The sequence below is a fragment of the Gossypium hirsutum genome, chromosome D03 (assembly GCF_007990345.1).
Source record: "Gossypium hirsutum isolate 1008001.06 chromosome D03, Gossypium_hirsutum_v2.1, whole genome shotgun sequence".
Lineage (NCBI taxonomy): Eukaryota > Viridiplantae > Streptophyta > Magnoliopsida > Malvales > Malvaceae > Gossypium > Gossypium hirsutum.
Genome location: NC_053439.1, coordinates 50,816,081 through 50,832,420, shown reverse-complemented (window position 1 = coordinate 50,832,420; position 16,340 = coordinate 50,816,081). Strand labels below are relative to the sequence as shown.

General features: G+C 34.8%; 2 protein-coding genes across 2 annotated transcripts; both read left to right on the top strand.

The window, feature by feature from the left end:
- Positions 1-4,013: 4,013 nt before the first annotated feature.
- On the top strand, positions 4,014-11,180 carry LOC107927129 (B3 domain-containing transcription repressor VAL1). Its single transcript, XM_016858132.2, has 13 exons — positions 4,014-4,442; positions 4,606-4,728; positions 5,303-5,384; positions 5,472-5,588; positions 5,924-6,582; positions 6,704-6,800; positions 6,928-7,102; positions 8,100-8,173; positions 8,271-8,588; positions 8,706-8,755; positions 9,347-9,460; positions 9,576-9,643; positions 10,082-11,180. Exons 2-13 carry the CDS (start codon positions 4,616-4,618, stop codon positions 10,810-10,812), a joined length of 2,598 nt encoding a protein of 865 aa, XP_016713621.2. The 5' UTR covers positions 4,014-4,442; positions 4,606-4,615; the 3' UTR covers positions 10,813-11,180.
- A 1,599-nt stretch (positions 11,181-12,779) lies between these two features.
- On the top strand, positions 12,780-14,087 carry LOC107927026 (uncharacterized). The gene is made up of 3 exons (XM_016857992.2): positions 12,780-13,298; positions 13,533-13,636; positions 13,740-14,087. The coding sequence occupies exons 1-3, from the start codon at positions 12,780-12,782 to the stop codon at positions 14,017-14,019; spliced, it is 903 nt and encodes a 300-aa protein (XP_016713481.1). The 3' UTR covers positions 14,020-14,087.
- The last annotated feature ends 2,253 nt before the right edge of the window (positions 14,088-16,340 follow it).

The window sequence follows — 16,340 nt, the reverse complement described above, 5'->3', positions numbered from 1 at the left end:
ATGTTTTAATATATATACATATTATATACATACTTTATTATTATTTTATTTTCATAGTTTTTTATACATATATATATACACATTTATATTTCATAATATTTATACGTTTGTCCATATTTTATGATTTTTATATGTTTATACATTTTTGTAATATATACACATATATTTATACTCCATTCAAAGCTTATTATAAATATTTTCCACGTTTTATATTATACTTATATATTTCATTTTTTTGTAAATGCATGAATATATTTTATATGTATATATTTATATTTTCATTGTTTTCATAAATGCATTATGTTTTTTATATATATATAAGTTTTATAACCCAAAATTTTATGAGTAAATTATCTTTATGTCTTTTATTCTTCATAATTTCAAATGTATATATATTTTGTACCTTTTTCTCTTTATATTTTTTTGTTTATTTCCTTCATTTGCTTATTGATTTATGTTTTCATTTATATTCATTTGATATTTTACATGTCGTTGTTTATGTACATTAATTTCGTTTATTTCTATGCCATTGTTGTATTCATTATTACATTTTATATTTAATGTAGCATCACATCATTTTTTTTCGATTTTAAAATTTTCAAAATTGAGATAACACTCGTATTTAGGATTTTCAAGGAAATTGAGCCCTAACGTATTGGGTTCCGATTTTCTTCGTTAAATCCAACGATCGAGGGTTGCTCATTAATAAAAAAATATATAAAATAAAAAGCTTGTTGTTGGGGAGTTAAATATGTTGTATCCTAACGTATTGGGTGTGACGTATTGATTTCTCGAGACAAAGATTTTTTGAAAAAATAATAATAAAGGAAATATTTCAAGTTTGGGGTTTTGAGGAATTGTGCCCTAACGTATTGGGCCGCAATTTCTTAAATCTTAAACAAATGAATATTCTTTTAAATTTTTATTACACGAGTTTTAGACTAATTCATTTTTGAGGAAATTAGAATGTTGTGCCCTAACGCATTGGGTGTGACATTTTCTTTCTTCGAAATGATAAGGGTCCTAATAAGTAACGTTTTTAAGTTTTTGTTAAGGATTATATTTTTCAAATTTTCGACATTAAGACACTAATTAATTAACTAGGTACCAATTTTGGGTGTTACAAGGGTGCTAATCCTTCCTCGTACGTAACTGACTCCCGGATCCGTTTTTCTAAAACTCGTAGACCAAAGCCGTTTTTTTAGGTGATCCAATCACACCATAATAAAATATTGGTGGCGACTCCCAATTTTCATTTTTTAAAGTCGACAACCTAAAACTTTTATTTTTTTCAAAAAAATGGTTTCGACAGTGTACATCTCCTCCTTATGCCTTGCCTTCTTCATATGTCTATTTTGGTGGTATTCTACTTAGCATCTGCAGAGTGTTATCTCTTGGCTTTAAGAGTAAGGCACATCGAGCTACTCTGGGTTGTTTTTTTTCCTACAAAGCTCATGTACCTACTATCTTGAAAAGCCTTCACTTCCACCTTAGTTGTCAACCTCTTTCACCCATTTATAAACAAGCATTATTTCAATTCAAGTTAGATGATGAATGGAGTTGTTTCTCTAAACACTAGCCTTCGAAGGAGCCTAGTTGCCTTTCCCCCTCTGGTCTTTGTTCTTTCAAGTGGTTGGTCGTCGTGGATCAGCATCCTAAGATCGCTCCTCCTTTTGCACCAATATTTTAAGGCTCCTAAGACTTGTTCCTCCTTTCCTTGCTTTTGGGAGTAGTTAAGGTTTTGTTCTATAAACCTTCCCAACTATCTTTCCCTTATCGCAGCTTCAATTGCATCCTTTAAGTTGAGGCAGTTGTTAGAGATGTGGCCTATATGATATAAGCACTTAGTTGTAAACCTCCTCCTCCAAATATTTGATTATAGGGGTAGTGCAATTGTAACACACCATTATCCAACCCAATCATCGGGTTCGAGCTACAGGATACCATATTTATTACTGGAGCAACTACAATAATTTATATTCAATTTAATATCATTAAATATTCAAATACAAGTAACATGTGTATAATACTATATGTAATCATTTTCGAGTCTTATATGATCTTATAAAAGCTCTTTTACTAACCCGAGATCGAATAGGATCAAATTGTAAAAAATTCAAAGTATTGGGTTGACGTCGCGACTTTGGGGATTTCTCGTCGCAACGCAACTCACTGAATTGATCTTGTCATGACGTTAAGGGTCTGACATCGCAACATGATCATCTATTTCTAAATGGTCCAACATAACACCAACCTGCACCACTTAGAAAACAAATTCATCACAATCAATCACCATTCCAGTCAAATATGTCATTCTCAAATGTTCATTCTTATCATATCTCATCATATATACCTTTACATTACCTAAACATACATATTAAATTAAACACTTATAATTACCATTCATTTACCAAATTGACATATACATTCACATATAAATCTCAATTTTGCAACCTTTCATACATTAATCCATATAAGAACCAAATTCACATATGCAAATCAATCATTTGACTACTTCCAAGTTACCATTTTAAGCTTCAATTATTAACGTATTCACACCTTATGCAAAAATCAACTCGACCTAAGTACATGCCAGATATTTAACAAAATGAAACTATACAAATATTGTTCAGTCGAGATCACCTCTTGGGCGCTGGAATCACTTCTTAGAACCTCAAGATGTACCTATACCTACGCATGGTAAAACAAATCGTATGTTTAGTGATAATACTCAGTGGTATTTTCATGATTCAAGTCAATGCAATATAAGTTTATATCAATTGCATACATCTAATTCAAATTCTATTATCATCTAATTTATATGCCATTCATACCAATTCTTTATTCAACACGCAACCAACATATGCCATTAAGAGTAACCAATGGATTGTTACCGTTAATGCAAAACGTAACCAGTCATTAGGCTTTATTGTATTTTTTAGGTTCATTTGTCAATAACTTTTTTACACACCATAATATACGTAATGCGAATAGAACTTTAAAAAAATAACATTGATACACTATTTGAAACTTTCGTTAATTTTTTATAAGTTTATTTTTTTCAACAATCCTTCCCTTGAAAAAGCCTAAGGTTGGATCCAGCAACCAAACCCATTTCGCTTTCCCTTTTGACCATTCTGAATGAACAGTCTTTTTCTTTTCCCAAAAACGCAACGCAACGTTTTCAAGCAGCCAAGTCAACAACAATTAACCAAGCATCTCATTTCTCCAGTTGTCTATGCATGATGCATGCAGGCATAGTATTCATCGGATTTGACGCACGACACATGACATTACAATTATATGGTTTAATCTCTTATTGGTGGGTTCATTAATGCCAACTGCCAATGCATTATTATAGTAGCAATAATAATACCAATAACAATCAAGAGTGGTTTAAAGAAAGAAAAAAGATGATTGGTTGTGTGTGAATGAAAGTCTTATCGGATGAAAAAAGAATCAAGGCAATAAGAAATTAAGTCAAATCTTTTATATACCCTAGCAGAACCAAAATCAAACACAATAAACAAGGATCGAGGGAGGTGGATGCTTTGCTGCATTAATAATCGTTTGCTTTAAAAGGTTGTGATGTGAGTGATGATTAGGAATTGATTAATTAAGTAAATTAGTATATAACAGCCTATTTTTGACATGTAATGAGGAAGCTGAATCGAATTCTTCCATTTTTACATTTTAAAAACTTTAAAGTGTAGAGTTCCTATGCTACGCAAACATGCAAGTAATATTCTAATGAAGGATTAATCTTTAAATATGGCCATGTCATGTGCTGTACAACCATGCATAACAACAACACATGCACGTACTATCCAACTAAGGGGAGTCAAGCATGAGTTAAAATTTAAGTTTGGAGTCGTAAGTAACATAAATAAGTTGATGACGCTGGTAAGTGACAGAAAGAGGGCGTAGCCATTGGTAAAAGAAACACAGCCCACAGGCCCAATCCCTGTTGAAGTAATATAAGATGAGACAGAAGAGGTCACAGAATCCAAGGAAACGGCTGGGTGAGTGTATGAGTGCCCGAAAAGGAGAAAGGGCAGAGAGGGAGAGAGAGTTAGTTCGGGGGTTTTAACTTTAAGGCTTAAGCGGTGTGGTGTGTCTTCAAGTGTCATGCTCTGACGCTGCTCGTGCATGCACTCACTCTTTTCTCTCTCACAAAACATAAACATAGGCACGTTTTCTTTGGGTTCCTTTTTTTTAATTCTAAATTTATGTGTAGTTGTAGTAGTAACTATAGCAATAACAAAGCATAATTACATCTACCACCGCCGTTACGCTTCTCTTCTCTTCTCTTTTCTTCTCTTCGTTTTATTCACTCGTCCACTTCTTGCTGGTTGACTACCTCCTCCTCCTTCTTCTTCTTGTTCATTCCAAGTGAAGTGGGTTGCTTCTCTGAATGACTGATTTGTTGTGGGTTGAACGAGGTCAGCTTCCTTTTAATGTTATCATCATGCTTTTTTTTTTCTCTTTTTGGAAATATTCGATATATGTTGTGCATGGGGGTGTTCCATTGATGAAATTATAATTGGACTCATGAATGACTTTGAAAGGGGATTTGATTTTGATTTTTTATTTTGATTTGAGCAGCTTGTGCTGGATGGGGTCCAAGATTTGCATGAATTCCTCCTGTGGAGCTGCTACCAGCAATGAATGGAAGAAGGGTTGGCCTTTGCGATCTGGTGGTTTTGCTCATCTCTGCTACCCCTGCGGGTACTCCAATCTTCATATTTCTATCAGTTCCACATTTTGGGTTTTGGGTTTCAAATTTAACGCTTTCCTTGCTACTAGTACTACAAATTTGGATTTATTTTATCACCCTTATTGTTTTACGTTTTTCAAAATCTCACAGGTACTTTCACCCTTTTTTCAGAAATTTATCAAATCAAGTATTAATTTTATAGATCGTAAAAGTACCTGTGAGATTTTGCGCTTAATCTGGTGTTCAAAAACATAAATGTTATTTAACCATTCAAAACTGCACTTCATTAGTGGTCTTCTAAATTTCGAGTCATTATTGCTAAAAGCTGTAGAATACGCATCATCAATGTACCTAAATTAAGTGCTGATACTGCTAAAATAGATCAGGAGCTGCATGGAATTCCCCTCCTCTCAGACGGTGTGCATTGGTGCATGATATTCTACTTCCAATAGAGACTTAGATTTTTTTTCCTGAACTATTAAGGCGATAGTGTTGTTTTATTCATGTATTAACTGTTTAATTCTATTGATTTTCAATGCTTTCTCTTTTCTTTTCTTTTTTTGTCTTCTGACTTCTGTGCTTAAGCTCTGCCTACGAGGATGGCGTCTATTGTGATACATTCCACTTGGAGGAATCTGGCTGGAGGGAGTGCCGAATATGCGGCAATGTAAGCTGATAATCCTGCTGATCTTATTATAGTTCAATCAATAATCAATTGTCTATCATTTTTAAGTAATTAAACTTGATATGGCAGCATCTTCACTGTGGATGCATAGCCTCCAATTATCTGCTTGAACTCCTAGATTATGGTGGTGTTGGGTGTATCAGCTGCGCAAAGAGCTCCCGACTTCATACAGTTAAAAGAATTCAGGTACTTTTTTCTGTCACTCACTTGGTTTCTTCTTTTGATGTTTAACATGAATTTTCGTTTCAGTCAAACATATATGGTAACCCTGGTTTGAGATCATGGGAAAAAGTTGATGCTTCTTTACACCAACGTAGCTCTTCTGCTAGCCTTTTATTTTTGTAATCTTTTGCTTCATTTGTAGTGATGCTCTCAGTTGTAGCACCGAAGTCCACGGAAAGTAGGATCTAGGAACCAATATTTTAACAATTGAAATGGCACATTAAGTAATTTGGTGTTTGGAATATTAATTGGTCGTGTTCTTGTTGCTTCCTACTGTTATTTTACCTTTTGTGTTGCAGACACATGGTGATGAAATCCCTGAAGGAGTTGGAGCAGTGCCAATGAATAATGCTGGATCCAGTGCTGTTGAAGGTAAAGCAGTTAGTGATCATGTTGATGAGAGAACACTTGCACCATTGTGCAAATCCATGGAGGCTAATGAATGCAACCTCTTGCCTCAATCTCAGAGAGGTGATGCAAATGCATCTCTTGGGCAACACAGAGGAGAGGAAGTCATATGCCCCACTGAGAAAGTAGGTGCTGGGTTTTCAAATGCTACACAACCATATGTCCGACCAGCTAACTTTGCAAAATTAGACATTGCTAGATCAGCTTTGGACGTTAGAGATATTCAGGATTCACTTCCACAACCTTATTTGAGCATGTCTTTGGGAGGATCTTCTGCCAATCCCAATTTTTTACTGCCTTTTTCCAGTGGGCTAGCTGATGGAAAAGAACCGAGCAAAACATGGTCCTCTTTTCAACAAGGGCAGCAATCTCGTCGCATATTGCCCAAACCCTCTAAAAATGGTCTAACAACAAGTTCAGAACTGAATAAAGGCATGATTCCTCAGGCACGTATCACAAGGCCACCAGTTGAGGGACGTGGGAAAAATCATTTACTTCCTCGGTATTGGCCCAGGATTACTGACCAAGAGCTACAGAAACTATCGGGAGAGTATCCATGATTGTTAGCTTAAGTTTCTAAATTCTGGTTTTCCTAGAATGATTTATATATGTAGTTTTTATTAACTCTGTTGGTTCAAATTTGTTGTTCACCTTAAGTTGCAAATTTGAAGTTTAAAATCTACCATTGTGCCACTGTTTGAGAAGGTTCTCAGTGCCAGTGATGCTGGTCGAATTGGTCGATTAGTGCTCCCAAAAGCATGTGCTGAAGTAAGTTTTTCTATATACTCACTTTCATGCCTTTTCCTTGCACCCCACCCTCTGCAACAAAGTCCCCCTATCTACCCCTTCATTCTTGTCCTGGCATTGCATTTGTATGAACTAGAAATCAATGCAGGCATATTTTCCTCCAATTTCACAATCAGAAGGCCTTCCTCTAAGGATTCAAGATGTAAATGGGAAAGAATGGACATTTCAGTTCAGATTTTGGCCAAATAACAATAGTAGGATGTATGTTTTGGAGGGTGTTACTCCTTGTATCCAGTCCATGCAATTACGAGCAGGCGATACTGGTATAATCTGTTACTTTACTGCTAAGAGCATGATGTATAATCTTGCTTGATATCTATGCTATTGTTCCTTATTTGATTTTGTATTGATAATTTTATTGTGATAGAAAAGGAATCCTTTTAATGGTTCTCTGTACAGAATAGCTCAATGGTTTTGTAGTGGAAATAATTCGATGTCTAATGAAACAACTTCCCCAAGAATTAGAACTTGAATGCAATTTGCTTGGTGAAATGTACCTCTAGGTTAGAGATCTGAGAACAAAAAGAGAATGGTTCAAGCCTTAAGAGTGATCACTTTATGCACTTCTATTATGTGTCTTTATCTGAAAATGTTAAAAGATAATTTTTCCTTTAAAGGATCTCAGTTGTGGAGGCTATAACTAGGAACTGTCCCTTTATGATTCTTAAAGGGATAAAACCCCTCCATCACTTCGGTTTCTCTATATGGACCTTAATCTCGTGTAGGTGTCTGAATCTGTTGCTTTTATGCTGCGTCTAGAGTTAGTTTCCTTGACTCCAATTAATAGCTTGGATGTCCGTTCTATGTCTTTAGGTATTACATCCTATTTGAGGAACTTTATTTTTTCCTCATGGTACATGCATAGCTATGAAAGTTATAACATTGCTCTCCATCTATATTCATTTTGTAATAGTTATTTATGATGTGAAACAGGAAAAGAAAACACTAGATTTCTTCAGTAAGGTTGTGTGAAATTCTTTTCCATTAGAACTGAAGAGCAAAACTAGTACTTGCTTCTTCTTTTCCTCCTGCTTTGCATTTTTTTGTGTGCTCCACGGTTTTGGATTGTTTGTTTCACTTTATATGTCAGTTTCCTTGTGTGAAATTTTATTTATTTTTGAGATCTTTAGTGCATTTATGTATCCTCTTTCCTTGATAATCTAATAGCTTTATAATGCTAGTGAGAAGTCAACTTGCATTGCAGACTTCAAGTTTTCTTTCTCTTATTTACTAGTAATAACTTTTTTTCTCCCATTGCAGTTACATTTAGTCGAATAGATCCTGGGGGTAAACTTGTTATGGGGTTCCGGAAGGCGGCAAACTCTGATACACAGGTCAAGCTCCATGCAAACCTTTTTGGAATCATTATGAAGATTTTCAAACTTATTTGAGTATTTGTCTACAGTGAGTGCTTACTCTGGTCTTTTTCAGACCCCAAAAGGAGGAAAGGATCTTCTTGGAAATGCTCTGTCTGAACATTTTGGTTTACCTGATGGAAATATTAGTCGCAGTAGAGATGAGGACCATGGAGTCAGGGCAAATGAGAATTCCGTGCATCAACTAGCAATGAATGCAGAGAAGAAGAAGACTAGAAATATTGGATCCAAAAGTAAGAGGTTGCTGATGCATAGTGTAGATGCGTTGGAGTTAAGGCTCACATGGGAAGAAGCACAGGACTTGCTTCGTCCACCCCCAAGTGTCAGGCCTAGCATTGTGACTATTGAGGACCATGAATTTGAAGAATATGATGTATGTAGCAATCACTTTTTTCCTTTTGTTATAACAATGCCGTGATGATTTGTTGATGCAAATTCATATATACTATGTTTATTTAAAGTTTGTGATCAATGATGTTTGTTTGTTTAGGAACCCCCTGTTTTTGGAAAGAGGACTATATTTGGTGCCTGGCCATCTGGGTAAGCCTACATGACACATTTCTCTGTATTTTCTCATTAGTCATTGGAAAAATTGGCAGTTGATGAAGTTATAATGTGGTTCTAGTATTTGTCTTTGTTTTGCCATTGTTCATAGATCATGCAAGATTATGGTTAGGGCATCTGCAAAAGGGTCTGAACTGTAAAAGATTATTTGAACATGTTCTATAGTAGTCTTGCTTCTGCTAGCAGAAGTCTAAGTTTTGGAGCTATTTCCTGATTGTGAATGCTGACAATGCTTCAAAGCATTAAAATCCTTCCGTAGGGTGGTCAAACTTTCAGTTTGGAAAACTTTGGTTTTATACCCACGCTCTGATCTGTTGTCTCTCTAAATCGTTTGTTATGCAGTCTCTTTTGAACATAACCGCGACTTTCCAGTTTCCTTCTTTTACTTTAATTATTGAAACTTTTTCTTGCTTTTGGAATGATACCAGTTTGCCATGAATTATAGTTCCATAGATGCTGGAACAACTTTTAAGATCTCACATTGCTGCATATTTGGTAAAGAACATATTTGTATAGCTTCTTTTCTTCTATATTTTTTTAACTGGAATATATGAGGATTGTCTGTAGGGAACAGGAGCAATGGGCCCAGTGCGATGATTGCTCCAAATGGCGAAGGTTACCAGTTGATGTTCTCCTCCCTTCAAAGTGGAAATGTTCTGATAATGTTTGGGATTCTAGCAGGTGGGACATTCTGTTTTATTTTTTTTAACAAGATTGCTACTATTGAGGGACCATTTTGTGGGATGAAACGTTAGTCTTGATGTTTATGCTTTGCTGATTGAGTATGTGTTCCTAGGTGTGCATGTTCTGCACCAGAGGAGACCGGCCCAAAGGAACTGGAGAATATTCTCAAAGTGGGTACAGGTAGGGCAATATTCCAGAAGAGGTTCTGTGGCACATTATTTAGGATAATTTTAGGAAAACAAAGTAGGTTTTCTTTCTACAGGAAGATGGTTTCAGAACGTTTTGTATACTGTAAATGATCCTTTATTCATGTGTTAATGCCGCATTAGTTTTGCACACATTTGAGCAAGTAGACATATGCATATCTTTGTATACCGTGATACTTGACTAGCTACAGACTGCATTTTTTTTTCTTTGTGTATGTGTGACAGTGCTGCATTATTTTCATTATTTGGCATGAATAAATGTGCCATGCGCTCACATAGACACTCATACATGCACACACATGTATGCATATATATATATGCGTGTATATATATTTCAGCCCTTATAGTTGGTGTCCTATTTGACTTTCATTATACTTCTTGACTACTATCACCACTTGAAACCTTTCCCCAGATTTGAAGAAGGCAAAAGTTCAAGAAAGCCCTAAGGTAGCCCCAGAACCTGAACCTACAGGCTTGGATGCTCTGGCAAGCGCTGCAGTTCTAGGTGACAAAATGGGTGATGTGGGGGAGTCTTCAGTTGGAGCTACAACAAAACATCCTAGACACCGTCCTGGTTGTACCTGCATTGTGTGCATTCAGCCTCCAAGTGGGAAGGGAAAGCACAAAGCGAATTGCACCTGTAATGTGTGCTTGACAGTAAAACGCCGGTTTAAAACACTCATGCTACGGAAGAAGAAACGCCAATCAGAACATGAAGCAGAAATTTCCGAAAGGGATAATAAGAAGCAAATGGATGAAACAGAGCTGAAGGACACAAGAAACGATCATTCAGAAAATGAAGGAAGTCGAAGCAGAATTGAACGTGAGGTAGCAGAGGCCAGCACTGGAGAAATAGACCTGAATTGTCACCCCATTCGTGAAGATGTGCAACTTGAAGGAGGATTGAATATGATGAGTTTTGTTGAAGCTACCAGCTTGCCAGTAGAAAATTACATTAAGCAAAATGGAATTGAAAGCTTAAAGACTGAGCAACAGCAACAGGGTAGCCTTGGGTCCCATTTTCAGTCAAAAGTTAATAGAGAGAATGAGAGACCCCTCTCTGATGAAGAGTTTCTTGCATCTGTAGGATGGGAGCATGTAGGGCATAAGGGGCCCAGCTTGGAGAGAAATAGTCTTCAATGAAAATGTCCTTGGCAGATTTGCTGCTCTTTTTTTTTTTTCCTTTCCTTTTACAGGTATATTAGTTCTGTAGGTGTTAGCCTCACATCTTCAAATACACACACACTGCAATAACCTTTGTTAAGCTGGTTACCTTTATACCAAGTAAATGGGGCGCCTCTTTGTCTTTGTCTGTCCGTTTCTTTCCACATTTATTATGGCAGGCTAAGGCTCGGGCTGTCTTGTTATCCATACATTCTGCTGGTGCTAGGTGGTGGCCGTGATTTGGTTTATCAATCATCTATATTTATAAGTAACGATATAAACAAGTTGAATTCGCTAAAACAGAACATAACATATTAAATTTATTCAAATGTAATCGGTTGGTTTAATTCCTTCTTTTTCCAGGTTGTTGCAGATAGAATAATTTAATCAGTGAATTGTATTCTTCTCCTTTTCCTGTTCTTTTGGTGGGGAAGGTCTTTTTTCGATATGAGGGTTGTAAATGAATTGAGTTTGAACACATGGACTTCTATTCATGTTTGTTTATTTATTTTTAAAAAAACTTAAACTTAAACTTTTGATTTGTGTTCGTTTATTTAAAATTATGTGTTTATGCTTATTTGTTTAATATTAACATGTTCTCAAATGTGTTCATGAATAATAAACAAACAATAAATAAACATATATATTATTTTTTAGATATAAAATAATTAAATATAAATATTAATAATTATATTATAAATAAAACACATATTGAACAAAATAATTTTTAATATATGTTAATTGAACAATAAATAAGTTTTAAATGATTTGTTAAATGAGTTTTAAATAAATATAAATAAACTTGATCATAAAGATAAATGAATTGAACTATTCTTATTCGTATTTGGTCAGTTTAATAAACAAGCCTCAAAACTTTATTTTTATTTATTTAATAAACGAATTGTTCAACAAACAATGTTTATTTATCCATAAGTGCATTCAACTCTAAAGGAAAATAATAAAATAAAATACAAGGGGCATAAGTAATTCCTTCCCGATTCCTAGAACGAAAGGGTTTTGTTTTAATTGCTATGGAATTTGGTTTTAGACAGATGGTAAATAATAAATATCACAATATTTAACAACCAAACATCTTAATATAATAATACTAGGTTGAGTGTTATTTAATATTATACTTAGCTTTTGCATTACCAAAATATGGAATGCGACATGCATGAGTGGTAATTAAGAGGGGAAGTTTCCGTTTACTTATCAACAAGTGCATGCATTTGTTTGGTTACCATTTTTAACTTTACTTCAATCCTTCACTAATTCTAACCATTGTTTCTGACAAATATATAATTTCATCTTTATTTGTTTATCTCTATATGAATATGTAGTCCGGCCTTCACCTGCTTCATTTTTATCTTCTCACATACATTATAGGTTAGGTTATTAAGTTTTTCATAATTAATTTTGTGAATGAATAATTGAGATGGGTGTTCAAGGCCACTAATGGTCTTCTCTCTGGTTTCACCATTATTAAATCAAATTTATTAATTAAATCTCTCGATTTCGATTATGTCATAAATCTCTCAAACTAAATTTATCCACTCAAATTGAGTCAAGAAATCAACCTCAAAGTAAATCTATACATCAAAACCATGAAAAAGATTAAATCTCTCAAACTAAACCCATGAATCATAAACCAAATAATATATGGCTTTCCTTGGTTCCAACACCACATTAAAATAATTGCAATCAAATGATAGATCAGTTTGGTGAGAATTGTGGTTTGATAATGAGGCTGAAGAACCTCACGCCAAAGTATAACATCGTCTAGTCCGGCCATGCATTTTATTAAATTAAATATACATACGCGTCTCCATCTTCAATGAAACATTACAATAAACGCGCTTTCACCCCTTAATAACTTGGAACACTTCATTCCCCCACAAACCTCTCTCCCTTGTGCATCGAAGCAATTAAGAATCATCAACATCAGAATGGGAGATTTGGCCAAGGCCCGAGTGGAGCTTGAACAACTATATCTGGGGATCCCCGATGACTCTGTTAATCTCACTTTCCAGGACCTAGCTGACATGAAGCAAAAGGCAAGCGCATCTGATAACAACAGAAGCACCAGCGCGATGGATCCCCTTCAGCAAGACAATACTCCAACTCCAAAACAATTAGGATCATCTTTGACCAAACTTCCCAGCCTTGATTTCAGCAGAGGCCTGCAAGGGGCCAACCATCACCATAAACATTATGTTCATGACACTGACAACTTTGATTCCCACGTGGGAATGGATCACCATCGTGCCTGGAAGGATCAAACTCAACGAACTAGTCCCAGGGGTCATACGGAGTTTAGGCATGGGGTGTCCTACGATGACGAAAGCGTCATAAGCACGGCATCTAACTATCCGGAAAGAGGGCAAAGACGCCGCCCTGGGATTCCTCACTCCAACATATGCACCATCTGCAGTACTTACATATACATCTTCCGCCATCGATGCCTGGTAACCAAGATATTTAATTTCATTTAATTTGTGCAAAAGAAAAGCAACGGCTGCATGGCCGAGACACTATATGACTGGAAGCTGATGTTTAATGAATTTATGCTGTTAGGATATGGCCAATAAGTTGTCAGAAACTTTAATTTCTAGTTTAGAAACCAATTTCAAAAATATATACGCTGCATATCTCTGTTTTTGAACAATTCAAGATTACCACTAGCTAGCATATATATGCAGGTTTGTGGAAGGGTGTACTGTAGGCAATGCGTATGTATTGGGATGGGAGAAATGGCAGAAGGCAGAAAGTGCGTTCTGTGTTTGGGAAGAAGATTCAGCCCAAGGTAACTTAACATTTCCCCATGAAGAGTTAAGTTTTGGAGTGAATTATATAGATATATAGATGTGCAAACAATAAGAGAGAACGTTTTATGAGTGATTGGATAGGTACATAAAAAGAGCAGGAAAGATGGGCTGCTGTTGGAGGTACCCGAGTATGGTGAAGCAAGCAGAGCTGAAGTGGGCAGAGAAAGGGCCTCGGAGAAGCGGGGAGAGAGCAGATGGGCGCAGTACCGTGACCCTGAGCATGATGTCAAGGTCAAGAAGCCCTCAAAGGACTCCAACCGGGACCAGGACCACGATGGCTACTACTACTAGCAGCACCCCATCTTTTGTCGCTACCTCACCTGCCTATTCCCCTTATTCTCATCACCACCTTCCCATCTAGTTTGCTATATTATTCTATTATTCTCTATTGAATATTTATTTGGTCAAAGCTGAACTAATTATTTTTGGTCTTTAAGCCTTCGTTATATTGTTGCTTTGTTTCGTAATTCTTTCCATCCTATCAGAAATAGGATATTATGCATTAACTACTTTGTATTTTACCGTCCAAAGGAATTTGCAGGAAACTGCTACGAAACAAAACTGTATCTACTACAGTGAAATCAATATAGCTATTTACAGGTGAAGCCAAACCCTCCTGATTTTTACCCTCAGCTATACAAAAAGATATAAATACAGAATCATTTATCTTTATATATGTGCTGGTGGCCATCTGCAATTGCATTAGGGGTCTTACCTGATTCAAGATAGCATAAATGTGTTGTAAAATGCTAGCTTCATTCCAACTCCAGCACCACCTTTTACCTTTGGTTTGCTGGCTGTGACCCAACTCTCATTTTTTCCTTTCATAATTGATTCATCTTTTTCGAATAACTACAGCATGCCTGCATAACCATTAATCCTTGCTCTACTTTTCCCAATCAAGGGGTCAGAAGGGCCACGTCTAAGTACCCCACAGGCAATTTTCCTAATACATATTCACTTATTTGCAATATTTTCAACACCCATCAGAGAACAATAAAATTTCCAAATCAACCAAACAAGGATTTAAATGGTGTTTGGGGTCTTGTTCAGTCGCATCGCTTTTATCGCTATTTGCACGATTTTTAATAAAATATAATAAATCTAATTCTAAGCATAAAATTTTATTTTTAATAAAACGTTCTATAATATTTTTAATTTATGAAAAAGACAAACTTCCATCATTAACAATTTCTGAGTCTACCTTAAATTTTATTTATCACAAGTTTGTTTTAATTATTATAGGATAGATTACACTTTTCTTATAAACTATATATAGGTCACACTTTTAATTTTCATTTAATTAAAATTAATAATGAAAAAAAAGAAAAATCAGAAAGTCAATTAATTACTACAATTTAATTCACGTCCATTTGAATCATTATTGTTAATTAAAAAAAACGGATTATGCCTATCCATTAACGATTATGTTGACCATTAAAATCATGAATTTTTCTAGTAAAAGTCATAAAAATTGTATATATAAAGGTCATAAAAATTATGAAAATTATATTTTTAAAAAATTATAAAAATCATAAGAGATTGTAAAAGATATAAACAATCATAAATATTATTAAAATATTTTATACAAACATATAAAAATTTAAAATATTATAAAAAGTTATAAAAATTATTGAATTTTAAAATAATTTTTTTTTGTTGATTGTGTTTAGAATAGTGGCCCCTTACTGATCTCGAGCATCTCGAGTCTCTTGATCCATTTGCAATTTTCCGATTATAGTACCAAATGTATCATTCGTCACAAAACCATGGTTTTTCATGGTAACTAGTGGCTTTTCACCTGCTATTATCACTTCCTTTATTACTACGAGTATCACGAGTCATTGTGAAATCCTTAATAAAACACAACACTAAAGAAAGAAAAATTAAGCAAACATCACTGTTATGCACTTAAAAATAAAATTGCATTCTCAATAAGATAAGAATTAATTTTTTAAGTCTTTTAAAACTGTTAATAAGCAATCAATCAGAATGCATTAGAATCGAACTAACAAAGTAAACCTAGTGGCACTAGGAGTCCAATATTGACTAGACACAAAAAAATTGTGTTACACGGAGGAAGAAATGTGCAACATGCTTAAATCTATTAACATAGGAAACAATAAAATGTCAGAATGCGTAAAGGAACAATAAAAAGCAAAAAAAAATATGAAAACCTAAGGCTAAGACTCAATAAAAATCGGTGAAACATGAAAACCACTAAGCAACTTGATAAACTTCGTTCAAGGAGTTCCTGATTTCTAAAATCAAAAAATTTAAACTAGAACATCCTCAAATAGTATAGATCTGATCTAGAAAGTTTCGGCATGAAAATAAATCTACGATTTTAAAAAAAAAATCTTCGTATTTTTCTAGGTTTTTTTTCACTTTTTTGATCTTTTTTTTTGTGGGATTTTTTTTATATTCCAATAGGGTGCTAAAAATCAGTGTGTAAAATTTCAGATAATTTGAAAAATGTTTACCCACTGAAAAATATTACTTTTCAAAAAAAAAATCTAGGTAAAAAACTACTTTAAGGTTGTTTTGCTGGAAGTCAGTTTATAAAAACTCAAAGAAGACCCAAAATGTCTAGTAAATTGATACCAAATAATATGGACGTGCGCGAAATAAGATCGCAAGTTTGTGCAAGTCGTAGATTTGATCTGGGGATCTAGACGAATG